This window comes from Camelina sativa, chromosome 18 (assembly GCF_000633955.1).
Source record: "Camelina sativa cultivar DH55 chromosome 18, Cs, whole genome shotgun sequence".
In the NCBI taxonomy this organism is placed as follows: Eukaryota; Viridiplantae; Streptophyta; class Magnoliopsida; order Brassicales; family Brassicaceae; genus Camelina; species Camelina sativa.
In genome coordinates this window covers 19,129,734-19,156,119 of record NC_025702.1, presented here as the reverse complement: position 1 = coordinate 19,156,119, position 26,386 = coordinate 19,129,734, and the positions used below count along the sequence as shown (strand labels likewise).

General features: G+C 37.8%; 8 protein-coding genes across 12 annotated transcripts in view; 4 read left to right on the top strand and 4 right to left on the bottom strand.

Moving 5' to 3' along the window:
- On the bottom strand, positions 2,105–4,056 carry LOC104762595 (fructose-1,6-bisphosphatase, chloroplastic). The gene is made up of 4 exons (XM_010485917.1): positions 3,696–4,056; positions 3,262–3,434; positions 2,774–3,170; positions 2,105–2,668 (listed from the first exon to the last, which is right to left on the bottom strand). Exons 1-4 carry the CDS (start codon positions 3,925–3,927, stop codon positions 2,268–2,270), a joined length of 1,203 nt encoding a protein of 400 aa, XP_010484219.1. The 5' UTR covers positions 3,928–4,056; the 3' UTR covers positions 2,105–2,267.
- LOC104762594 (beta-ureidopropionase) lies at positions 4,108–6,049 on the bottom strand. The gene is made up of 6 exons (XM_010485916.2): positions 5,933–6,049; positions 5,634–5,741; positions 5,347–5,535; positions 5,033–5,260; positions 4,726–4,950; positions 4,108–4,626 (listed from the first exon to the last, which is right to left on the bottom strand). Exons 1-6 carry the CDS (start codon positions 6,047–6,049, stop codon positions 4,261–4,263), a joined length of 1,233 nt encoding a protein of 410 aa, XP_010484218.1. The 3' UTR covers positions 4,108–4,260.
- Positions 8,220–10,947, top strand: LOC104762593. 3 transcript variants are annotated; one of them, XR_002036528.1, is made up of 3 exons: positions 8,220–9,850; positions 9,945–10,039; positions 10,176–10,947. XR_002036528.1 is itself a non-coding variant. In XM_010485915.2 (2 exons), exon 1 carries the CDS (start codon positions 8,437–8,439, stop codon positions 9,844–9,846), a length of 1,410 nt encoding a protein of 469 aa, XP_010484217.1. In that variant the 5' UTR covers positions 8,220–8,436; the 3' UTR covers positions 9,847–9,850; positions 10,238–10,947. The 3 variants fall into 3 exon arrangements, 2 of the variants coding, with proteins under 2 accessions (XP_010484217.1, XP_010484216.1); XM_010485915.2 differs by lacking the exon at positions 9,945–10,039 and having other exon boundaries at positions 10,238–10,947; XM_010485914.2 differs by lacking the exon at positions 9,945–10,039 and having other exon boundaries at positions 8,222–9,850.
- On the top strand, positions 11,046–12,478 carry LOC104762592 (peptidyl-prolyl cis-trans isomerase FKBP12). Its single transcript, XM_010485913.2, has 5 exons — positions 11,046–11,202; positions 11,535–11,568; positions 11,737–11,798; positions 11,898–11,950; positions 12,177–12,478. The coding sequence occupies exons 1-5, from the start codon at positions 11,115–11,117 to the stop codon at positions 12,276–12,278; spliced, it is 339 nt and encodes a 112-aa protein (XP_010484215.1). The 5' UTR covers positions 11,046–11,114; the 3' UTR covers positions 12,279–12,478.
- On the top strand, positions 14,921–17,788 carry LOC104762590 (transcription factor SAC51-like). Its single transcript, XM_019240464.1, has 4 exons — positions 14,921–15,003; positions 15,343–15,800; positions 15,901–16,066; positions 16,156–17,788. Exon 4 carries the CDS (start codon positions 16,199–16,201, stop codon positions 17,198–17,200), a length of 1,002 nt encoding a protein of 333 aa, XP_019096009.1. The 5' UTR covers positions 14,921–15,003; positions 15,343–15,800; positions 15,901–16,066; positions 16,156–16,198; the 3' UTR covers positions 17,201–17,788.
- On the bottom strand, positions 17,772–21,083 carry LOC104762591 (root phototropism protein 3-like). Of its 3 annotated transcripts, XM_010485911.2 has the most exons (7): positions 20,738–21,079; positions 20,427–20,642; positions 20,266–20,335; positions 19,554–20,168; positions 18,635–19,471; positions 18,269–18,547; positions 17,890–18,189 (listed from the first exon to the last, which is right to left on the bottom strand). In XM_010485911.2, the coding sequence occupies exons 2-7, from the start codon at positions 20,567–20,569 to the stop codon at positions 17,890–17,892; spliced, it is 2,244 nt and encodes a 747-aa protein (XP_010484213.1). In that variant the 5' UTR covers positions 20,570–20,642; positions 20,738–21,079. The 3 variants fall into 3 exon arrangements, with proteins under 3 accessions (XP_010484212.1, XP_010484213.1, XP_010484214.1); XM_010485910.2 differs by lacking the exon at positions 20,738–21,079 and having other exon boundaries at positions 17,772–18,189; positions 20,427–20,569; XM_010485912.2 differs by having other exon boundaries at positions 18,051–18,189; positions 18,265–18,547; positions 20,427–21,083.
- On the top strand, positions 22,510–25,624 carry LOC104762589 (pentatricopeptide repeat-containing protein At5g64320, mitochondrial-like). Its single transcript, XM_010485908.1, has 2 exons — positions 22,510–23,664; positions 24,397–25,624. Exons 1-2 carry the CDS (start codon positions 22,551–22,553, stop codon positions 25,470–25,472), a joined length of 2,190 nt encoding a protein of 729 aa, XP_010484210.1. The 5' UTR covers positions 22,510–22,550; the 3' UTR covers positions 25,473–25,624.
- LOC104762588 overlaps positions 25,883–26,386 on the bottom strand; it is a 1,721-nt gene continuing 1,217 nt past the window's right edge. The window contains exon 2 of the mRNA XM_010485905.2: positions 25,883–26,330. Within this exon, the coding sequence (XP_010484207.1) occupies positions 25,962–26,330 (369 nt within the window). The 3' untranslated portion in view covers positions 25,883–25,961. The remainder of the gene's footprint in view (positions 26,331–26,386) is intronic.

The window sequence follows — 26,386 nt, the reverse complement described above, 5'->3', positions numbered from 1 at the left end:
TCGTCTGCCTTTGTTACCGATCCATGCGAAAGTTTCAAGACTGTCGGGAATAGAACTCGGCTGCTTCCAACAATCTGGAGTTTCTTCACTAGGAAAATGAAGCTCATGTTCATCAGTGAGTTTGAGAGATGCTAGTTTGGGAGAATTTTGGAGCATTTGAGTGAGAAGCTCCCACCAACCTTGCGCACATGTACTTAGCTCGAGATGAACAAGCCGATAGAAGCAGATGACCATACTAGGGACCTCTGAGTGTAGTGATACACATAAATAAAGGCGGCGGGTTGAAGCAAGAGCTCTCAGAAACCTGTGAGTAACTCCTTGAGTGATGTCAACATGCGCCTCGTTCAAATTGGGCATATTCTCAATTCGACGAGAGTCGTAGACAACATCATCGACAATCTTAAGGTACTCAAGACGAGGACTTGGCTGGCTTTTTTCCACATTCTTCTTCTGTTTCTTTTTTCTTTCTTTCTCTTGTGCTTTGTGTTTGTGTTTATTAGCTCTCCCCCTCTCGGGTACTTTATATATATAGGCTAAACCAAAGGATGCGAGAAAATTGAAAATTGTTAATATGACTTTTAATCAAATGGCAAATTAACTAAATTTTCTAATATATAATATTTCCTTTTCTTTCCCTAATTTCAAGTCATGTTGCTGCTTACTGTCCTTTTTCTTCTTTTTTTTTTTCCATTTTCTCCAACAGTACCAAACTAGAAAAATGGAATACATTAAAAAGTTAATTTTTTTCTCTTTTTTTTTTTTAGTCACTTGACATTAATTTTGGGGAAATTATATATATTTTTATTTTTTTTTCTGGAAAAGTATTGCTGGAGATGTTTCTTGGAGGTTTTGCTACCAGGTGATGCGTTTTGGTCTTTGTTGTTGGTTGAATTCTATCATTTTGGTTTCAGTAGTTCCTACTTATCATTTTGTTAATTTGTTGTCTTCTTTTAACTTTTGCAGAGTAGACAAAGGCAAAAAAAAAGCTGTGTGTTGGCTTCCTCTGGCATTCAAGACTGATGTGAAAATAATGCAGAAGATTCTCAAGTGCAGACACATGGTGAGGTTCTCAAATTCAAAAAATATTGCAGAATTATTGTTATTGGGCTTTCCTCTATGATTAAAAGTAAAACATACATCTGGAGGTAATAGATTTGCACCAATGTAATTTTTCCTCCCTCAATACTCTTTTTTTCTTGTTCCCTCCTTAGTTTACACTACGCATGTGTTGATTGCTTGCACAGGTGACAATAGGTAGAAGGCGAGTGGAAATTTCTATCTATGGCATTGTGGTGGGTGATTTGATACCTCTCAACATTTGAAATCAGGTGAGTGATCTGTTCTCTCCGTATCATTTTGTTTTTGTCCATACCACCATTTGTCTAATCGAAATTCAAATTTATCTGTAGGTTCCTGCGGATGGAGTGCTACCTTGATGAGTCTCTAGCATGGCTGGAGAGAGCAAAGTCGTGTGTTTTCTTGTTTCCTATCATAGTGAAATTATTTTAGTTGCCTGCAACTATCACTTCGTTAGTTTTTGAAGGGATATCTCAAAACACCACTGATACTATTTTTTCCTCCAGAGGTAAGCGTAAGTTTCAAGCTTTTATATCTTGAATGAAATTTAAGATTTTCTAGATTAAGTTCTTTAACATTGCTCATGGGATTTTATTTGCTGACAGGGCAGGGCGGTGGTGGATTAGAGTTGTCTGGTTCACCAACAGAAAAGGCCATTCTTGGCTGGGAAATCAAGGTTAATTAGATTTTTTTTTTCGTTATCTCAGTTTACTCAACATTTTAGTTTGGTAGATGCTTCATTCATGATACATATGTGACTTTTGTACTCTCAATTGTTTAGGATAGAAATCAATGTTGAAATCATGATTTCACAAGTTAATGTTTTATGTTGTGTATGTGTTTTCTGCTCATATGCAGGTTAAGGAATATGAAAGCTCCCGATCAAGAAACCCAAGCAGAAGCAGAAGTCGCAGCTGTAGCCTTAGCAGGAGCAAGACCCGAAGGAAAGATCTGAGGTACTATGTTTGTTATCACTGAACCATAAGTATCTATCATCAACACTTATTCAGACTTTGGGGATTTAGGGTTTGTTAATGGTTTTTATTTACTGTGTTTGATTCAGACTTGAAAATTAACAATTCTTTATATATGCAGATAGGGGATGGTTTGAATAATGAAGAAGATTCTATAGGAAGCTGGTGATGTATGTTTTGCTCAAGTCACTCGAGAGACTGTGACAGAGGAACCGTTTAAACATCATAGCCAGGATTCACAGTCTGCTGCACATTTCCATAGCTTTCAAGCTCAGCAACATCCTCTAGGCTCCCAAGAAACAGAGGCAACCTCTGGTGAAGCTTCACCGGCTGTATTGAAAGTATCTCTCTTTCTCCATCGGAGGATTTACCACCAGCTTGTTCCACCAGAAAAGCCAAAGGGTTTCCTTCATAGACTAAACGAAGATGGTCTCGTGGATTCATAGCAACTCCACCGTATAAGAGAGTCCTGTGAAGATCAGCCACTAGAGAACAGATGTAACGCGCCGAGTATTTTTTCGGGTTTTGACCTTTGCCTTGTCTCACTGTGTCAATGTACTTCCTTAAACCTTCTGGCCAATCGAAGTACCTCGCATCGTTCACTGAGTAGATTTGTCCTGTTGTTGATGATCATTGTTCAATGCAGGTTTTTAGACTCATGATTACATTGATTAGGGATGTTGCAATGGATCAAGTCATGTGCCATTAGAAGCTTTTTTTACCTCGAGTAGGGATCTTGATGTTTTGATGGGTAAGAACAAATTCCCCTGTTGAGTGATCTAGCGTGAAGGCGTGTGTTCCCGAGCCAAGTGTAACGCAGAATATAGTGGCTGAAGAGTAGAGCACGTAACCGGAAGCAACAAGCCTGTTTCCTCTCTGCAAAGAATTGAGTTCAGCTTTCTCTTCAACAGGTAAATGATCAAGCTCAACGAGACGATCGTAAATCCCAAATATAGTTCCAGTGGGTATCGAAGCATCAATGTTCCGTGATCCATCTAGAGGATCTACAACCACAACGTAAGGACCATCATCTTTGATCCAAGTTGGACTATCGTCTTCTTCGGAAGCCATTACTGCTACTTTCCCAGAGTTTCTAAGAGAGGACAAGACTATATCGTTCTGCAAAACAGAAGAACAACAATTGTTAAGATAGAAATCTTTCTATATCTGAGTCATGACAAAGGAAGAAAGGGCAAAGAGATATACAGACCGAAACAATATCGAGCGGCTTAGGCGCATCTCGGTCTGACCCACTAGAGGAGGATTTAACAGAGAGCTTCCCAAGTGAAGAATTGAAAGGAGAGGCGACAAGAGAAGCGATTCTTTTGCAGGCATGTTGTAAGTGGTAAAGCAACACCACAAGATCATCTCCTACATTTGCCCCTTCAAAAAATTCAATCTTCAATCAGAGCTTTGTCTTTGTATTGTACAGAGGAACCCTCAAAACCCATTGATAAGTTTTGTCTCATTGAGAAAGTCTCCAAGACTTATATCTTCTTACTCAGTCAAGCAAGTTTTAGATGCTAAAGTCTGGATATTTCCACTAAAATTCAGGATTTTCGAAAATAGATTGACTTAGAATACCAAAATCAACTTGAATTATCGAAACAGTGCTAAGTTAGCTCAGACAGAGTAGTTTGTTACCTGCAAAGTCTATGAGAGTACAGTAACCATCATCATCACCTCCGGTCAAAGTCCGACCAACAGCGAGGGACTTAAATGAAGCAGACTCACGGCGAGACGACGCCATCTCGCGACGGTTAATACCGGCGGTCGGAGTTGAAAGAACAGAAACTGCGATTTGTCTTAACGGGTAAAGATTGAGTCTTTGCGGGGAAACTGGAGTTGGGTACTGAATTAAGGTGAGAGATTGCATTATTCTTCTGGAATTAGAGCAACTGCGAAACTCAATCCCATCTGGGTACGCTTCAAAATCTCGGATAACGAATAGAAGAAGACGAATCTCTCACATCTCAAATTCATACTGCTCCGTAGCACATCGAATACGGTTATATATTTGGAATTGAGATTCCGGTTAAGCTATGAACCGGTTCGGTTATAAAAGCAAAGGAGATGGTGCCTTTTGGCATATCAACTTATTCATATAGTCAGATACAAACAGATTGTTCTGTTACAGCTACACAAATGATTGTAACATAGAAAAGTTCCTTCTTTTGAAGATTCTTACAGTTACTGGAAATTTTCTTTCTTATGAAGAATTCTTGTGGAGCAATGGGTCAGAGACGACTTGAGGTTTGAAGTCTGGCTTTATGTACTTGGCCAAAAGATCGGCATAGACTTCATATCTTGCAGTCATTCTAAATCCCCATTTGTCTTTGTATTGCCTGCAGAGATTGAGATCCATGTCTGAGATCATTAACCCATCTTTGTAACGGGACAGAGACGGAGTGCAAGAAGCATCTGGTGCAGAGAAATGGCTTGACCCATAGAAATGTCCGAAATCATTATGTTGCGGTTTCTCATCGCCTGATGTAAAAGGATTGGGGAATACTTCGGTTCCAACTCTGTTGATGGATCCAACAAAGTAACTGTTTGCTATCGCCGCATTTCGTGCCTGAGATTTTAAAGAACAGATTGAATTGTCAGACTGTTTTTACAGAAAGAGAGCTTCATACATACTGGGATAAAGAAAGAGGAGAATCAAAAGTTAAACCTCAATAGGCCACATTGGTTCACTGAGACCACCAACAGTTGCAGAAGGGTTGAAAACAATCTCGGCACCATTTAGACCAAAAGCTAACCAATTTAGAGGATGGTGTCTCCCATAACATATATTGACTGCAATTTTCCCAAACACCGTCTCAAACACAGGGTGTCCTGTGTCTCCTTCCATGTAATACGTGCTCTCGTTGAAATCACCTACCCTCGGTATGTGGTTCTGCCACCACCGAGCAAGCAATATAAATTAAGCTGACTAAAAGAGAGAAAAGACGAAGCAAAAACATGTAGGGAAAGTTTACCTTTCGATGTTTGCCAATGATATTTCCATTATTCCCTATAATCACAGCGGTATTCCACATCACTTCACCATGATCAATATCTCTTTCAAGAATAGGACTCACAATCACCATGTTATACTTTCTAGCGAATTCTTGAAGAAACTTTGTCGATTCGCCATCAACAGGCTCAGCAAACTCACACCATCTCTTCTCCCTAGTGCAAAATGCAAATGGCATGGTCCAAGCTTCCTAACCATTCCCCAACCAAGACACAATTAGAAACAGTTAAAGAAATAAACTTTTCTATAAAAAAAGAAAGCAAATGGAGGGCAAACCTGCAAGCACAGTATGTTAACACCAGCAACACCCGCAGCATCGATCATCGGCTTCAACTTGTCGAAAATTGCACGTTTTTGGTCAGAGAATGGAGCAGTTGTGGGAATAGCGATGGAGTTTTGAATGAGACCAACTCTGACCACTCGAGGCATTCTCATCTGCTCTTTATCAGCTGAAAAGCTAACAGCCTAGGAAATATTTATCACAAAAAGATCAAAATCAATTAGTTAAGGTCAATGATTTTGATCCTATAGTGTATAATAATATAACCAGCGGAGTAATCAACCTGGAGATCAAAATCATGTTTTGAAGATAAGGCTTTTGCAGACTCTGGCAGAACAATCTGCTCAAGAGATCCCCCACAGTTACGTCCAAGTAGCAATCGGCTGACCTCCTGCAAATCCAATCCAATTCTTTTTGAAGTCGTATCAACATAACTAAAAAAACAAACACTTTAAACCCACTAGTAGTAATCCATATAATCATCAATCGAATCAGAGGCTAATCAAGAACCCTAATTTTAGTTAACTGGAACAAATTTCACGAGATCAATCATAAAAAGAAGAAAAAAAAAACACACTTCACCTGATAGAGCTCGGGCTTGAGATTCGCTGATAAGAGTTGATGCAGCGAATCATAGCCACAAATCGATCCGTCTGCAGTTGTTGTTTCTCCGTTCTCTGAGATCATCTTCTTATCCATTTGTCCACGAGTCTTTTCTACTTTCAGGTTCGATCAGTAACAAGACGGCGAAGACTTTTATGACCGCAATGATCAGTTTGGTCGATTTAAACAAATCGAGTTGTCTCATTAATGACATAATGTATGGGGTGATTGGCGTGGCTCACTGGCACTGTAAGATTACTTTACAGTCCTTTTCAGTTTTTTTTTCTACTGTAAATCATGCCTTTTTTTTCCCACATCCATGAGTGACCATGACAGTCAAATTTTCGTCGATTATTCAATATTAAATAAATATATATATATATATGAAATAAGTAAGTCTTATACTCCGTCCGTTTCAAAATATAAAATGTTTTAACTAAAATACGCAGATTAAGAAATTTTTACTTTTGACAAATTCAACCAATCAGAAACAATACTGCATAATATTGAATTTTTTTTGCTGATATTGAATTTTTATAAAAAAAATATTAAACAAACAGTCATAGTTCTTAATGCCCATCAGAATTTTATCAATATTGTACCCAAATTCTCTATAGTAAAAAAAATTACAGTAAATATTTAGCTATAATTCTCATCAATCAGCTCTCAATATTATTTTTTATGTAACGAAAAAATAATCAAAACGATAGATAAGATATCTTGGCCATCCAACTATTGTAGTTATGTATTTTGAATCTTTGATCTATACAAAACAATCGTATTTGTAAATTGTTAACAAAAAGAAATTGTTTTACTCTGTGGTAATTATAGTTATGTACTGTATTTTACAAAAAAAAAAGTTAGTAAGAATTTACAATCAAATGTTACCCAGCATTATTAACAAAACTGAAATAAATTAAAGTTAGATACAATAAAGTATTCTTTGAAAGAGTAATATGATATGTTAGTTTAGAATTAGATTAACACTAAATTAAGAACAATAAAATAATAGAACTTTGAATTAAAATAGATATGAAAAGTAATTAAAGAGACCTCGATAAGACATGAGTAAACTTGTTGACCATTATCTTCATTCACCAAATCCATTCGTTTTGGTCAATGTAGATAGTGCAATCAAACAAATTGAGGAGGCATTTGATTAGCTTAGTGACTATTTCATTCCACAATATCATGAAGATTCTACAATATTAACACCATTTTCATTTTTCAAATGGTTATGTAATGTGCATAAAAAATCCAAAGAATAATTAAAATACAATTACAAAACAACTATTAGAAGTTGCCTCCCAAAAAAAAAAAACAACTATTAGAAGTTTGTAATATGAAAATCACAAATCGCATTTCAAACAAAATAACAGTGAAGCAAATGTATATCTAGAAAGTCTCAATATTACTATTGTCTATAATATCTTTACAAATGTGTATCGAGTAAACATTTAATCCAATAACTTGTTTACATAAACTCTCATAACCTTATGTTGATATGAAATGTAGATAATGCAATCAAAAAATTTGTATAGAAAACCAAAAAGTGTTGTCTAAGAAACGAAAGACAAGTCATTATATTAATTTTATAGATAAATATTCTTGCAATTGATATGAGTAAGTATCTCTTCAGTTCGTAACTTTTTTAATAAGAGACAATCAGTTAGACCGACAGTTTTGAGTGATGTAGAGAGCAAGCTGTATCATTGAATATGTTAATATGAATAAAAATAAAATGGCAAATTAACTAAAATGTGTAATTATTTAATTTTTGTGATTTATACTCCAAAATTCAAGCCATTGTGTTTGACATTTTCTTCTATATGTGTTTGTTTTTCCATTTTTCTACAAGAAAAACAAACTAGAAAAATGGTTAATAAAAAGTAAATTGTGTTTTGCTCCCAACAAGAACAAGAATTGGTTGGTTACTTTGGTTATTTCAATTTAGTGGAAGCACGCGTTCACATTCATTAAGAGGAAATATGTATAATAAAATAACTCGACACTATATATAATTGTTCTGTTACTTGACATTAAGGTGGAATTAAATAAAAATAATCTACAAATCTTTAGATCAAATTTCAATTACAGACCATCACATCTAGATATTTTAGGGTTTTAATTTGGGATCCTTGCCATATTAGGAGAACATACCTAACTTCTCTATGGGTACTCTCTTTCCTCCTAAACACATAACGGTACAACATAGAAATTGAGAAAACTACAGAACACACTCCGAATACTTATTAAGTGAGTGGTTTAATTCTTCACAAACCTAGTTTTTTTATGGTAGAATGTACACAAACCACTTCTAAATTTGCAATGGAGTGAGTGACTAGTGAGTGAGTAAGCTAGAGAATGATTCGGGCTTACATCGACTGTAATCAAGTTAATAGGCCCATATTTACTTATTTTAGCAATAAAATTATTTTAATTTATTTTACCGGAGAGGGAGGAAAAAAAAAAGAAGAGAAGATATGGTAGGCGGACGCGGCGGAGCTGGTGGTTGTGGTAACAGAGCGGTGGCGGATCGATGGCTTGTTACATCGGAGAAGCTTCTAGCGTCTAGTGATCTTCAAGGAGCGAAGACATTTGCGATCCGCGCATGCGAAGCTGACCCGACCCGAGCAGAAGCTGCTGACTATATCCTCGCAATCTGCGACATTCTTCTCGCCGGAGAAACCCGTTTAGGTCATTCCAACTTGCCTGACTGGTACGCCGTGCTCCGACTCGGTCGTTTAGCTCAAAACCCTGAACACGTCGCCACCCAGTACCGTAGACTCGCTCTCCTCCTCAACCCTTCCGTTAATCGCCTCCCTTTCGCCGATCGGGCTTTCAAAACCGTCTCTGATGCTTGGTTCGTTCTCTCTGATCCGTCTAGGAAGTCATTGTACGACCGCGAATTGCAACTGAGTCAACTCGGCCAATCTGGTTTCAATCCCCAAACCCAAACGCATCAACAATTTCAGTGGAACCCTAGCAATTGCACCAACGCAGCACAAGAGCAGCCTTGGCCGCAGAGCCAGGCTAGGACCTCGACTGATCCTATGGCCACGAGCTTCTGGACCGCTTGCCCTTACTGCTTTGTGCTCTTTGAGTACCCTAAGGCTTACGAGGAATGCACTTTGAAATGTCAAGAATGTAGAAGAGCGTTTCAAGCTGTGACTATACCAAAACCTCCGGTGGAAGGGAAAGACCACGAAGATGTTTACTTTTGCTCATGGGCTTTGTTTCCATTAGGGTTTTCCGGTGAGTTTAAAGCCCCGAGTTGGTCACCTATTTCACCTCTCTTTGCTTGCCCTCTGCAAAGGGTGGATGATGATGAATCATCCTTGAAGAAGAGAAAGGAACCGGCTGCTCCTAGGATTTATTATGACGATGATGACATATATGTTGCGATTTCCGATGAAGATGGCGCTGGTAATGATGATGATGATGATGATGGTGATTGGCAAAATGGGGCACAAGGGAATAAGAAGGCGAATGTTGGGAAAGGGAAAGAAACATTGGTGAGAAGTGACAAGAGACATGGAGTTGAGAAAGTCCAAAATGTAGAAAGTATCCGTAGTGCTAGCAATCCTGCCTCTTCGTTTGCTGGGGCTGTTGGTTCCTCATCTGGGGTTATGTCTAAACCAGTGAATTACATTACTAGAAAACGAATGGGAACAGGAGCTAAGAACCTGGGGAGGTTGGATTTGAATGTGGAGTTCAGTAATGAAGTGGAAGAGCCTGCTGTGGTAGGTGGGAGAAACGAAGGCAATGGGGTGGGAAGTAACAGGGAGGTAGATAATATGGAAGGGATTGGGTTCTTTGAGGGGCTTGATGAATTCTTGAATAGTTTGCCCATACTTTCTGTTGTTGGAGATGATAAGATCAAGGCTACTTAGTGAAGTAAGGCTTTTTTCTTTTTTCTTTATTTGTTTAGGTTTGCGATGTTTCCCTGTAGGCCTTAGCTTTTACGTTTCCTGTTGATGTTTAACTGTAGTGGAAATACTGGCATTTTGATTCCTTGGAATCACTGTAGTTGGAATCTGTTGATGTTATTTTGGCCCAAAATTCGGATGTTTGCTTCCCTTTCTGGTATATAATTTTCTGCTTCTGAGTTCGGACCTCTGAGTATGGTATTAAGATACATATTTTTCTCGGTTTAGAGTATAAGATCTTATCAGCCAAGTGCATTCTATAGTGTAAAAAGTGAGTTGCTTATTCTATTCAGGTTTCTTTTGTTGCACAAGAATTATGTTCCTCCAACTCAAAAGGCCATAGTGCAAAATATAGGTGTTTACATGTTGTGGTTGCTGCTTCTGTCGGTGTTCATTCACTAGAGACATTTTTGAGTTCTTTGCTTTCTGGACCGACAAATGAAGAGGTAAAGTGACGACACACACATTGCTTGCTTTTTTCATCCTCTTTGTCTATGCTTTGTAAGGTAAGGAAAACAAGTAAGTTATTAAGCTCTTTGTTGATAATTTCTTGCTGGGGTCTAAGGTAAAGACCTAAATGGCTTTGTAGTGACTCAAGGTAAAGACCTAAATGGCTATGTAGTGACTCTTTCTGTGTAATCATTGTAGCTAGGTATTTATCTCTTACCTGTAAATCTGTAATGAGAATATGCAGAAACAAGAAGATACAGAAGCTATTCAAGAATGCGCTATGTGCATGTTATTTGGGCTTATACACGCTCTAGCTGTGCTCCAGTGAAGTATCTATTGTCTTTATTGATAAAAAAGCTTGTTGAAGCCATCAATGACGAACCTCTCTAGGCTAGGCTCTAAGCTATTTCTGTACTATCTGTTTTTCTCTAATTGTGATGAAGACAGGTTCGTTTTATCTATCTTGCCTTGTCTTCTTGACCATTGTTTCTTACTTATTAATAACATACAGAAGTTGTTTTCGAACATAAGCTGACGATCGGTCGTCCTGGCTCTGGCTTGAATTTGAATCCGGATGTCAAAAACAGATATCGGTAGTATTTGGGCTCGATTCTGCTTTTTTTAATTCGGGCCGAAATGTTATAGAATTGGGCTTCTGATTATTATTAGGCCCAGATCAATCAGAGCGGTGATAAATAACCAAAAAAATGGCATATGCTCACTCAGACTCGGACCCCCGAAGCTGAGACAAAAAGCAAAAACAAGTGTTAAAGAGAGAAGAGATGGGTGTGGAGAAGGAAGTCATCAGACCCGGCAACGGTCCTAAACCCGCTCCGGGTCAAACCGTCACCGTCCATTGCACCGGATTCGGTAAGTTCCGTCTTCTGCATCATATCTTTTTTGTATATTTCCATGGTCACCAAAAAATATAATCGATCTATACACAAATCTGCTTAGGTGAAAGAGCTAATTAATCTGATGTGAGATGTGGTTGGTAAATTCACCTGTTTTGTTTGTTTTATCTGTTGTGAATTTGGATTTAATTTAGGGTTTATGTACTCTTCTCCTTGTCGGCGATGTGACGGAGTGAGTAACCCTTTTAGGTCATACTTAATCTGTAAATCTTGTTTGTTTTTGCGATCTCTGCTTTTAGGTTTAATGGAGAATCTTCTAAGAACCTTATCTCTCTTTGTCTCTTTCAGGGAAAGGTGGTGATCTCTCCCAGAAGTTCTGGAGGTAAATGATTCTTCATTGTAATCCTTGATTCAAGGATCAGTAAACAGAGAATTACGTTTACTTGTTCTTATCATCGTTCCACACACTAGTTGCTTATTGTGTTTTGCTTTTTGGTATAAGATTAGCCTAATTTTGTGTTTTTTGCTCTTTGGTATTATGATGATATAGTACAAAGGATGAGGGGCAAAAACCTTTCTCGTTCCAAATCGGTAAAGGTTCCGTGATCAAAGGTATACCTTATTTACTCTGTTTCATTGTTGATCATATCATATGGTATACCTTTCTGGAGAAGATAATGTGATTCCAACTTTTTAATATTTTGCTTACAGGATGGGATGAAGGCGTTATTGGAATGCAGATTGGAGAGGTTGCTCGCTTGCGGGTATGTATACCGCTTCTCCCATCATGTTCCTCTTTCCTAAGTTCTTAAGATCTTCATGTTATGGATTCTAAGCTTTATGTCTAATGTTGAAGCATGTTTGTTTCTGACGATAAGCTCACTTAGAGATTGCAATAGTATATAGAAGTCATTTGTGTGTGTGTCGTGTATATATATATTTCGTGTGTTTCTAACATCTTTGGCTTGCGGTTTTGATCTGTTTCTGCAGTGCACACCGGATTACGCATACGGCGCTGGTGGGTTTCCGGCATGGGGAATCCAGCCAAACTCGGTTCTCGACTTTGAAATCGAAGTTCTGAGCGTGGAGTGATGATCTCCCCCCGGCTCAATAAACTGTGGGAAGATTATTAATCTATACTTGAATGTTAAAATTATGAAGAGGTGACAACCCTTTTTTATCTTTATTGCATCTGTGATCTTGATGAAACAAACTTTATGATGTCATTGCTCTTTGCTAAAAACTCTTGGACAACGTTTTATCTCAATAAAATACCCGTCTTTGTGTTTCAATCGAATGTTTGTATTACTGCTGTTTATGGAATATGTGATTATTGTTGTGTGTCCTCTTTACATTTTTCTAACTATTTAAGTGTGGGTGCTAAAGGATGATTCTAATTCTAATTATGTTGTAGTAATTCATGTGTATGCTTTGAGTGAGGATAAATTGAATTACTCCAAGAAAAAGAGATTTTAACTAGTACTCCCTCCGTTTAAATTTAATTGTCGTTCTGAGATTTAATTTTTGTTTCATAATAATTGTCGTTTTAGATTTTTAATGCAGATGTTTGATGATTATTTCTGCTGTTTTAAAGTTTTAACTAATGAAAAAATTATGAAATATATTAATAAAGGACAAAACATAAAGTTTAATATTTTTTTTTTAATTTTTGTGCAAAAATCTTATACGACAATTAAAAAAAATCAGAGGGAGTATATGATTTGGTGAATATATTAGATTGTATTTATTCAATCAAAATGCTAAATAAAAAAAGCAGAAAAAAAAATAAAAAAACTAAAATATCAATCTCAAATTTCTATATGCTTTAAAATAATAAATAGTTTTCAAAAGTATCAGATCCAAAACAAAAATGGTCTCAAAGCAAATTAGATTGTAATAAGTATATTCTAAAATAATGAAATTTGAAATGAGCACTTGTATAAATTCTCTCTAACACAGTATAAATACTATTATGAAAATCAAATCAAAGGAAGAAAAAGACGAAAGTAAAGAACTTTATTTCAGAGAGAACATATTTTTAAGTTAAACAAAAGAAAGAAAGTAATTTATACCCAGAACCAAATCAGTATTGGAAGCAGAGCTTGAAGCTCTGAGGTGGGCAGTCCTTTCAATATCTCGATTCAAGTACAAGAAAGTAATTTTTGAATCAGACTCGCAGCAGCTGGTGTCGATCATCAACCAGGGCACAGACGTACCTCATATTGATCCAATTATCCAAGACATTCGACACCTTAACCATCTTTTTGAAGAAACAAAAGTGGTTTTCACCCTCAGAAATGGAAATATGGTGGCTGATAGAACTGCTAAGGAGGCCCATTCTTTCACGAATTACGTTCCTAAGCTTTTTTCTATTATGCCTTGTTGGATTAATTCTAATGTGATTGCAGATCAGTTGTAAACATTTGATTTGTCTGTTTGGTTAATTTAAAGTTGAAGTTGAGCNAAAAAAAAAAAAAAAAAAAAAAAAGAAAGAAAAAGAGAGAAATGGCGAGAGAGAGAGAGAGAGAGAGAGAGAGAGAGAAGTCGTGCGGGTAATTAAGCACTTAAAATTCCCGTGCATTTCTTTAATCATCACTTATTCTCACTTTCTTCTTCTTCTTTTTCTTTTCTTCATTTTCATTTTCATTCCTTTTTTACTTTTCTTTTTCTTTTCACCCACATCCCCCAATCACATAAAGACTTTTTAATGATATTATTATTTTAAAGAAATGGATTCTACATAATATATATATTATATATACAAAAGTATTGAGCTAATTTTGGCGTTGTATAAGCTAGATGCTTAATAGTCAATTAAAATTAAATAATAATAATAAGGGTGGTTAGCTTTAATTCTTTTCCGCCACAATGGGTGTTTGAAAACACAACACGCACCTGAACAAATGTATTTTAAGATACTATAATTAAGGATGAGCTTGAGCACACTTTCACTAACTTAGCTTTCAATTAAATTAAAGATGGAGTAGTAACCTGAAAATAGTATTTATTTAGAAATTAATCAAGGATAAAAGCTCGACCACACTTTCACTAACTTAGCTTTTAAAATAAAATAAGAGAAAACGTATGGACTTTTACTTTAACGAATAATCAAGAAAGTATATTAATAAAAAAAGAATTATATTGGTTAGGAACAAAATATATACTATTATTAAACCATAGAGTATAACCTGAAATTATGGACCGTGAGACTTTGTCATCATAAATACCATAATTACGCATATACAAGTTCGGCCCCCTTGTCCCATTTCTTTCAAGCAAAGCACAATAAATATTTGCCACCGTTTTAAAGTACAAGATTAATTTCCAAGTTAACATTATTTGTATCTTTTTTTCTTTTATTTTCTCTAAATGTTAGAAATTCCAATTTTACAACTCAAAATATGTAACCTTTTGCGTATATTAATTCAATTTATACTAAGAAATACAGTATAAAGTAAATTTAAATATAAATATATTTCTAAAAAATTGACTAGATACCGAACCAAACCAAAAAAACTTGTATAATGCACAAGATGAGGGGTGATTTAGTAAAATATAGTATAGAAAAGGGTAAAAACGTCATAATTGTTTTTTATAAAGCCTTGTTACTCTTGTAGCCACTCAGCTCTTTAGAGAAAAGATAGTATAGAAAAGGATAACGGTTTACACATTATTGCTCGTTGGTCACTTTCATCTCTCTCTCTCTCTTCTTATCCCTTCGCTTTTCCATTGANAAAAAAAAAAAAAAAAAAAAAAAGAGAGTCTCATCGTTTTATCCGGATCTGAGCGAAAGATCGTTCCTTTCATCCTTTGTAAGGTATCAAAATTCAATCTTTCTCCACTGTTATAGTCTGTATCAGTGTTTTCTCTGTTTGTACATCTTAAGTGAAATGGGAAAAGTTCTGTAATTTAACTCTGATTCTAGCTTAGAACATTGTGATTTGTGTATATACTGAGTTGCATTAGTAAAAACGTAGCGTAACTTTGCTTGGATTGAAGCCTTGATGAATACACTCTGCTTGCTAGTTTACTGGATGTGAATTAGGGGCTATATTTCTCATCAGATACATATAAATCTCTGTCCTTTACTGTTGTGAATCTCTGGATTTAGCACATTTGTGGTGTTGTTGATGAGATGCTTCCTTCGATTTTGCAGAGATACTAAAGTAGATTGAATACAAACAGCATGTGTATTGCCGTATACCGTAAAGTTTTGAGCTTGAATCTATATTGCCGTGTGATTCTGTAAATTGTTTCAACCTCTGAACCCAACCCTTCAAGAGTCAAGTCCTCTCTTCTTTCTTATTCATCTTCCCTTCATTTTCCTACAAACGCTTTTGAAAATGGGATCCCAACATTTCTACGTATACCATTGTGAACAAAGAATCAGCTAGACAAAAAAGCTCACTTCCCTTCCACAACAAAAAAGTTTCCTCCTTCGGTTTGGTGTTCTGTCTACTTTTTTTTTTCATTCAAGATTTCCTCGGAGTTATGGTTTGTCAATCACCTGGTAAGACAAGATTTCGAGCATTGAAGTACGAGACAGGAAACGCTAACAAATCAACTATTGTAGTGAGAGTTATTGAATGCTATCAACCGATGGATAATTGCCAGGTTTGTACCATACAACAATGCTCTCTCATTCATCACACTTTTTGGCTTATAGTTTTGGTCCTTTAACACTGTCTGCCATTTTTTGTTGTGTGTGTTACAGGCTGAATACTTCAGACTTCTACTTAAACCAGTCACGTAGTTGGTTCGTGATTCTTCGCCATATTTTTTCAACCTGAGTTTTTTTGTTCGTTCGTCTTTCTTTTACTATCTTTTCAAAAAGGGCACAAGAAGTACTGCATTCACTTAACTGAGCAACTTAACAGTCGGTATGCTAATTCTTCCTCGTTACTCCTCTTATAAAAACTGTTAACTTTATCTTTCTTGAGCTGATTTTTGCTTCTTCTTTGTCCTGCAGTGTAGTACTTTCTACAAGTTCCCTTGAGTTAATCTGCAAGAGCATGCCTCTAGATACAAGGCAAAGGGATTTGCCTCTGGGCTTAAGTCAAAATTGCTTTGAGGATATAGGAGTTCGGTCTGTCCATCCTAGAATTCCTCTCCCTGAGCTTGGGATACTATACGCAGCTGAGCTTCAGGCTCGCTGTTTGCAGCCACCGCCATTCCAGTCTTTACTGTGCAGTCATGATAAGGAGTCTTTTGGAAAACGATTCTCACGGTCTGACATGCGGTCTTGGTGCGCTGCTGCTGCTGCTACTACTACTACTCCACATGGAGCATTAGAGTCTTCTCAGAAAAGACTTATGATATTCGATCAGTCAGGAAATCAGACTCGTCTATTACGCTGTCCATTTCCTCTACGGTTTCCATCTCACGGGGCTGCAGAACCAGTCAAACTCTCTGAGTTACACGGTCTAGAGAAAGCTTTCAGGGAAGATAATGAAGAGTTTGATGAGAACCATTCAAATGGAAAAGAGTCAGAAATGCATGAAGACACTGAGGAGATCAATGCATTGCTATACTCTGATGATGATTATGATGATGATTGTGAGAGTGAGAGTGATGATGAAGTAATGAGCACTGGTCACTCTCCTTATCTTTGCAACAAAAGGGAATTGGATGAAATCGATGGTCCTTGTAAAAGGCAGAAACTACTGGATAAGGATAACAAAATCAGTGAGTCATCATCATTTGTGGGCACTAAGAGTTCCACAAAACTCAATGGGTCGTCCTTTCACAAGGATAAAAATCTCCCTGAATCAAAAAACATCTCGACCAAGGAAGACAGTGGTTCTGGTCTGAGCAGCGAGCAGTCGAAGAAAGACAAGATTCGTACAGCTCTGAAAATACTCGAGAGCATAGTCCCCGGTGCAAAAGGAAACGAAGCTCTCTTACTTCTGGACGAAGCAATTGATTACCTAAAGTTGCTGAAACGAGACTTAATCTCGACAGAGGTTAAGAACCAAAGCTCCCACCACTCACAAGCCACCAATCTTGTTGGTTAAAGAGACAACATGGGGAACAAGAAATCTGCAGACAGATAAGGCTTGAAGATTCTCACGAGTTAAAACGTGTGAAGTGGTTTTTAGGTACGTATCCTCTGCACCAGCTTTTTTAGCTGTATATAGTGGACTACTTTAAGTATATATGCTTCTGCAATTTCAAAAAGTTAAAAGAAGAAAAGAGGTCACTTTCTTCTTCTCTCTCTCTGTGGAAAGAAAAGCCAAAGTCGTCATGGTCATTGATCGACAATGATTATCTTTTTTGGCTGAGTGTGGATGGTGAAATCAAAAGGTAATATTCAAACTTCAAAGTCTCATCTCTCAAACTCGCGTGGTCTATGAATCTCCCTCCCCCCTAAGGTAATAAAAATATCTCTGACCCACACTCTCTTTTGTCCATATCATGACTAAATGGGTCCATGTTTTTATGAAGATGTATGTTCATGTCATTAATTTTAATGTCTGTAATAATGCAAACTATGCCTTTGTCATTTTGCTTCAACCCACATGTTACTGTGTCTGTTTTGTTGTATTCGCAAATGATTTTGTAATAAACCTTTGAGTTTCATAAAAATTGAATCTTTGATGTCACTTATTCCATATTAGAAACCAATAAGCATAACAAATTAGGACCAAACAAAAGCTTTTTCTTTCCAAAGAATCAAAATCAACAAGATACAAAACCCATCACTTCAAGAAATTGAGTTCCTCCATCGTCTTGGTTTCCTGATGGGTTGATGATCAACACCAGCTTGTTCTCCCCCGGAGGACATGTCATGACTCTCATGTCCACTCATCTTAGTAAGTTTACTTAGCTTCTTCCAACCACTAGTCCACCCGGAAGAAGACGGTGTGTTCTTCACTTTCCCCGTCTTCTCAAACTGTCTTTGCATCACTTCCATCTCGTTCTGAAGCTCAACGTACTTAGTCTTCACCGTCTCTAACTCGAATTTCAAAGTGTTAATATCCTTCTTAGCCGCAGCCCACCCTTCCTGTTTTCAAAGTTACAACATAATTAAAAAAAAACATGGATTTTGTTTGGAATCGTGATGAGTCTTTTCTCTTACTTGCCTGAAACGATTGTGGTGTTGCGTCAATCAATGTCTTGCGATTTGGGATCATTGGTTGATATGTACCCATTGCTTCTCCTAACGTGGTTGACTCCTTGAGTGATGTGTTGGCCAAGGCATTGCTTATTTTGACTTGCTCCGAGAATAGAACTTGAACCACCACTCGCAATGGCAACCTCTCGTTCTGAGCCGCGTGCATACACGCATCCATTGATAGCTTTTGACAGTCCATCACTCGGCACAGCCGTTTCCTCTCGTGCTCCGACAATGTCGGATGCGCCTATTACAACAAATACCAAAATTACAATTTTGATCTTATTAACATAAAAGTTATAGAATTGACCAAAATGACCTTTCATATATATACCTTGAGATATGAATCGATAGCTCTGTAGAGTCCATCGTCACAAGTCCGAGCAGATTCAGGCAACGCCTCAGCCAAAACCTGAAACTTGGTCAACGGCAGATTCCGATCTCTAGCAACTTCTGTAAGATAACTATCCACAAGCCTCGCAACTCTCATCTTCGCGTTCTGAGTATTACTACTACCACCATTACTATTCCCTCTCGGGATCCCGGCGTCGGCGTACATAGACTGCGACGGCGACGGCGACATTCGACTCGGACTCGACCCTTCTGTCTGTTCTTGAACAAGAAAATGTTCAAGCAATCTCTGAACAAGATCAACATCGTACATTGTTGTCTCTCCTTTGTTGTTGTAACCAGGAATCAAAAGATCTTGAAGCGTCGCTTGTTCGAATTGCATCCCTACACGTTTCTCGAGCTCCGTGATCAGCGCCGGTGCTACTTTGAGCATGTTGGCTGCTCTGAGTAAACGGAGGAGGAAGCTACAAGAGACTGAATCTTTCTGTGGTGGGATTATGCTGATTAAGGATTCGACGATCATGCGTTGGTCTTTTGGGCTTATTCCGAGTCCGGCGAGACAAGCGACTGAATCTTGATGTCCGTTTGTTTTTCCGGCGGAGAGAACCATGTGTAGACCTCCTTTCCAATCTGCACCGGAGCTTCCTCCGCTGCTGTTGCTTCCACAGCTTACACTCATTTCGTCTCCTCCTAAACCTAATCCTCCTCCAATGGTGGCTGGAGCTACTGCAACTCCTCCTTCTTTAATTAAACCCGGAAGCCATTTTCCGGCGTAATGCATTATTACAGCTCCGAGGAGTTCAAATCTCATACCTTTCACCTGTTTCAAGCGCCAGAGTTGGAGGATTGAGATATATGCACATCAAGTGTTTGTGAGAATTTAATCCATGTACAGTACGCACCTTGATTGCTGTGATTACACGAACGAAATGATCGATTCTTAAGATAGAGACATCTTCGAACCACCAATCTGGAGGAACAGGTTGGTTGTTATTAGTGTTGTTCCTACTCGGGCTACAGTAAAAACTTGAATCCTTTGATTCGTTCCATCTCGGACTAGAACTTGCGAAATTTGTGGTTGATGGAGATGGAGTTTTCCCTGTGTAAGCCCATCTAATACCTTTTGGGTTACTACAAGCTTTCCAAGCAATAGATTCACTACACCTCCTTACAATCTGAAGATTCTCAGCCCAAGGTGAGAGCTTCTCACAGCTCTTTAGGACCAAGATCGAGTCTCTCCATGAAGACAGAACCACATAGCTGAGGAAAGCTTCTGTCTTGAAGATTAGATTACCTTCCTCAAGATCCTCTGTCATCTCAAGATACTCTGCTGCACAACGTAATCCTGATATGTTAGTTGCCGTGAGATCCACGGGAACTCCATAGCAGAATTTGGATGCAAGCTCAAACGCTTCTGGTCCTCCGGGTAGATCATCAAGAATCAGGATCTTCGGGTCAGGATCTCGTGACTCGTAGATCAATCTGTTCATCTTCCCGCTACGTGACAGCAACGGATACTGAAGTAATGAAACATAAAACACTTAAAATCCATAAAAAAAAATTCTGAAGTTCCAACTTTATAATATTGATGATGACTCAAGAACATGAATTTACCTTGTGTAGGTGGAAGTTTATGTCACCGATTTTAACCAGAAGATCGCTGGGGATATCCGTAGCTACAAACCTAAATCAAAAGCAAAAGTTTTTGATATAAAATATTAACTTGCTTAACAAGGAAACATGTTGTTTTGCAGTGACTGTAGTGAAAGTGTTACCAAGATTGGCCTCTAAGCTCAAACCCGTCAGTCTTGACACCACCATGCTTGTTAGAACTCAAAACTCCATCACCTCCATACTCTCTTCCTCCTCCTCCTCCTCCAACCCCAACCCCGCCGTCGCTCTCAGATTCCCACATCATTCACAAAATTTACTCTCTGTAGTTGGAAACAAGAGAGGATGTAGAGAGGATGAGAAGATCAAAGTGAAACCAACTGTTCCAAGAGTTGAAGAGATTGATTAGTTTTGATTATAAAGATGAAAGAGAGAGAGAGAGAGAGAGAGAATAGAGAGGAGATATTATCCCCACATGGGATGCTTGGAGAATTGGAGTTTTCTCTGAATAGTCTATTTTCTCAGAGAGATTATCAAAACCAAAGTCACTCATATATCTACAGGCTGTGAAGTAATGGGCTTAAACTCCCTGCTTCTCAATTATCATAATTTGTTTGAACTTTCATTTAGTAATATATTTTTTGCCCATTCTTATCATATAATTCAAGATTTTCTATCTGTCTTCTTTTAGATTTTACATAACATTATTAGATTACAGTTGCAATATGTTATTTTTCAGTGAAGATATGAGTTGGTTAAGAGGAGGAAACAAAAGAAAAAGCAAAACAAAAAAAACAAATGGGAGGGACACAAGTTGGGGAGTGAGTGTCATTAACTATGACAAAGCCTCCTTCCTTCTTCTTTGCCTGTCTGTTTTTTGATAATGTTGAATCCTCTCTATGTCCAATGCATTTAACTTTGTTTCCTTTTCCTCTTTGAGGCTTCTCTTATGGGTCCATTTCCCATTTTTTCTTCTCAATTTTTGCATATATCTCCTCTCATTTTCTTTCAAATTATTCCTCTCTGTCCCTAATGTTCATGTGTTTGAATGTGGTTAGCTAAAACAGTTGTTTACGGTTTACAAAAGTAAAGTTAAGACATACACGTAAGTGACTTTTGTATGTAGTCGTGATATTGGTATCGTATTTACGGGATTACCATCATACTATACTATCAATTTTGAGAATTTATTACTTTAGATATTACTTGACGAGATAAATATATGATGTTCATACAAGTTGTATTCACAATAATTTACAATGGTTGTTGGTTGATGATAAAAAATAAATGGAAGGAAAAGTTAGAGGAAAATTAAAAGAGAGCATTAAAAACAAAGGTTGTTCATACATACATAAATGGGGAGATAGAGATAGAAGAAGTGGTCCATAAGAATGTCAGCTATGTAAATTTAGTAGCAATCCTTCTCACTGCGACTATATGTAGATAGAGCCATGATTTTCATCAAATTAACTTAGCATTTTTTGAATGGGAAGTTGTTGATGTGTTAGATATTATTAGTGTGATCAATATAAAATATATAATTGTAATTCATTTGGTACAAATACTATCAAATTAGTCAGTTTCGATTCATTGTTTTTCCGAGTAGTTAGATTAGAATGATTGAAGCACGTTTTTTTAATATAACACTAATTATCTTTAGTTATTACTATATTTTTGTTTTAAAGTGTTTTCAATCACATAGTATGATAGTACTATCAAGAAACATTGCCATATGATCATATGATTGAATATCATATTCAAGAATCAATCCAATCACCACGTTATAACTCTTACCTCCACATATAACCCATGGCCATAATTATAAAATGGCCACATATTGATTGGATTGTTGTTACGAAGGGTTAAAACATATAAGCTCAATATGTTTTCTTTTTTCTTTTAATACACAAAGTAATAATGTGATCCTACTTACTATATTGTATACCCACACATTTATTGGCATTACATAAACAAAAAAAATGCATGATTGATGATGGTAGTAGTGGTGATGAAAAAAAAAAGGTGCCACATCGCCTTCATATGTAGTTACAAGTAAAATTGTCGGTTCCAATCGGACCGGCTCTACTCATCCGACGGCTGATAGAAACGGTTTCTGATAAAATCTAACGGTCAGGATTTTAAGAAAAATAGTCGAACCCTCCAACTCAGTTAGAAGGTTTCAGAGTCTATAAGGGTACATTGGTCATAACAAGTGTTCTGAAGTTTCTTCTCATCTCTCATCGGAACGGAACCTGAGAGAGTCTCTCAGAGAGATTAATGTGGCGTTTATGGTTATGCTAACAAGATCAAAGCTTGCTCTAAATGCGAGCAGAAGATCACAGTCTTTTCTGAGAATCTCCTATTACACGGTTCTCTCATCTACATTCTGCGGCGGCGCTGACGATGGCGGCGGTTCATCGGGGAACGGTGGTTCCGATTCACCCAACGAATGGGAGAAGCTTCTTAAACCATTCGATCTCGAATCTCTCAGGAATTCAATCCACAAGATCACTCCTTTTCAGCTCTGTAAGCTACTTGAGTTACCTCTCGACGTTTCTACATCAATGGAGTTGTTCTCATGGACCGGTTCTCAAAAGGGTTATCGTCACTCCTTCGATGTGTACCAAGTTCTTATAGGTAAGCTCGGTGCGAACGGTGAGTTTAAGACGATTGATAGGTTGTTGATGCAGATGAAAGATGAAGGAATCGTTTTTAGAGAATCTCTTTTCATTTCGATTATGAGAGATTACGAAAAAGCTGGGTTCCCTGGACAAACCACGAGACTGATGCTGGAGATGAGGAATGTGTATTCCTGTGAACCCACTTTTAAATCTTACAATGTTGTCTTGGAGATTTTGGTTGCTGGTCATTGTCATAAAGTTGCAGCTAATGTGTTCTACGATATGCTTAGCCGAAAAATCCCTCCAACGCTTTTCACATTTGGTGTTGTGATGAAAGCTTTGTGTGCTGTTAATGAGGTTGATTCTGCTCTGTCTCTGCTTAGGGACATGACGAAGCATGGCTGTGTCCCAAACTCTGTGATTTATCAGACTCTTATACATTCGTTATCAAAGTGTAATAGAGTGAACGAATCGCTTCAGCTTCTTGAGGAGATGTTTCTGATGGGTTGTAACCCTGATGCTGAGACGTTTAATGATGTTATCCTTGGTCTTTGTAAGTTTGATCGGATTAACGAAGCTGCTAAAATGGTGAACCGGATGCTGATCAGAGGGTTTGCTCCTGATGATATAACTTACGGTTATTTGATGAATGGACTTTGTAAGATTGGTCGTGTTGATGCTGCAAAGGATCTTTTTTTCAGAGTCCCCAAGCCAAATGTTCTGATCTTCAACACTCTTATTCACGGGTTTGTGACTCACGGAAGACTTGATGATGCTAAAGGTATTTTCTCAGATATGGTAACGTCTTATGGTATCGTTCCTGATGTCTGCACGTTTAACTCACTGATCTATGGATATTGGAAGAGGGGTCTTGTGGGTGTAGCTCTGGAAGTTCTTCGCGATATGAGGAATAAAGGATGTAAGCCTAACGTCTACTCTTATACAATTTTAGTTGATGGTTTCTGTAAATTAGGAAAGATAGATGAAGCCTACAATGTTATGAATGACATGTCTGCCGATGGACTGAAACTCAACACTGTTGGTTATAACTGTTTGATATCTGCTTTCTGCAAGGAACGTCGAATGACCGAGGCCATAGAGATATTCAGAGAGATGCCAAGAAAAGGCTGTAAACCCGATGTGTATACATTTAACTCGCTGATATCTGGACTCTGTGAGGTCGATGAAATAGAGCATGCCTTATGGTTACATAGAGACATGATATCTGAAGGTGTTGTTGCCAACACTGTTACTTACAACACGCTGATCAACGCGTTTCTCAGAAGAGGCGAAATCAAAGAAGCTCGTAAACTTGTCAACGAGATGGTTTTCCAAGGATCCCCACTTGATGAGATCACCTACAATAGTCTGATAAAAGGGCTGTGCAGCNGTAAGATTGGTCGTGTTGATGCTGCAAAGGATCTTTTTTTCAGAGTCCCCAAGCCAAATGTTCTGATCTTCAACACTCTTATTCACGGGTTTGTGACTCACGGAAGACTTGATGATGCTAAAGGTATTTTCTCAGATATGGTAACGTCTTATGGTATCGTTCCTGATGTCTGCACGTTTAACTCACTGATCTATGGATATTGGAAGAGGGGTCTTGTGGGTGTAGCTCTGGAAGTTCTTCGCGATATGAGGAATAAAGGATGTAAGCCTAACGTCTACTCTTATACAATTTTAGTTGATGGTTTCTGTAAATTAGGAAAGATAGATGAAGCCTACAATGTTATGAATGACATGTCTGCCGATGGACTGAAACTCAACACTGTTGGTTATAACTGTTTGATATCTGCTTTCTGCAAGGAACATCGAATCACCGAGGCCATAGAGATATTCAGAGAGATGCCAAGAAAAGGCTGTAAACCCGATGTGTATACATTCAATTCGCTGATATCTGGACTCTGTGAGGTCGATGAAATAGAGCATGCCTTATGGTTACATAGAGACATGATATCTGAAGGTGTTGTTGCCAACACTGTTACTTACAACACGCTGATCAACGCGTTTCTCAGAAGAGGCGAAATCAAAGAAGCTCGTAAACTTGTCAACGAGATGGTTTTCCAAGGATCGCCACTTGATGAGATCACCTACAATAGTCTGATAAAAGGGCTGTGCAGCGCCGGGGAGGTGGATAAAGCGAGAAGCTTGTTTGAAAAGATGTTAAGTGATGGGCTAGTACCGAGCAGCATCTCCTGCAACATACTAATAAACGGGCTCTGCAGAAGCGGGATGGTAGAAGAAGCGGTTGAATTTCAGAAAGAGATGGTTCTGAGAGGATCGACACCAGACATTGTGACGTATAACAGTCTGATAAACGGTCTGTGTAGGGCAGGTAGGATCGAAGATGGTGTGGCAATGTTTAAGAAGCTTCAGGCTGAAGGAATAACGCCTGATACGGTGACGTACAACACCTTGATGAGTTGGTTGTGCAAAGGAGGTTTTGTTTATGATGCTTCCTTGCTTCTGGATGAAGGTATAGAAGATGGTTTTGTTCCAAATGATAGAACCTGGTCAATTTTGTTACGGAGTCTTATTATCCCACAAGAAACATTGGATAGACGAAGGTTTTATAATGCAGTTTTCTGAAACTAAAAAGAGAAGTAGTCTGTTTGGTTAGAATGTACAACTGTGGAATGTGTATTACTCTGTCTTTGTCATAGTGTGTTATACGGACCTCAATTACAAATTATTCAATTAAAATGTCAATCAAGGTCTGTCAAGGCCCTATTTATATGGTCGTTGGGCTATTTTCTTTTAGAAGGCTAGGCTGAACAGTATTATGTATACAAAAATATTTGGACAATCAATTTAGGCATGTTACCATATAAGTATTTGTCAAGTAAGGTTACACTTTTCTTGTAAATATTGCAACTTGTATCTATGTAGTTGTAGTCTTGTAGATTGCTTTACTTTAGTTACTAGTTGGGCTTAGCCAGGTTGACTAGTAAAACACATATATACATAAATATTCTGACAATTGATTTAGGCATTTTTTTTTTTTCCTGAAGGACTCCATTATATTAGATTAAAGGTTTACAAGCTTCCTTTGAAAAGGAGCCAAATACACCAATAAACTTACACACCAATAAACTTACACATAAGGATAAAATAAACTACAATCAATAATCTTAAACCATACAACAAACAAGCTCTAAGGCTTGGCTTGAAACCATAACATTGAGAAGATAAAAGAAGGGGACAACAAGTCCTGAAGATAAAGAGTTGCCCCACAGAGGGAGGCCGCTCGTAGTGAAGGATGACCGACCACTGCCACATAGTCAGCCATTTTGATACCCGTTGACGTTGCAAAAGAACGAACTCGGTATTTGGATTCCGTACGTACACCAAAGGTCCCTGAAAAGGGTGGTAACACGTTGGACAAGACGAGAGTCTTGAAGGATAAGAACCTGGAAGGACACTTAGGGAGGGTATTGTATTGCCCAACTCTTTATGAACCTGAGAAAACACTTGAAAAAGGTTTCGACGTACTTCCAATATTG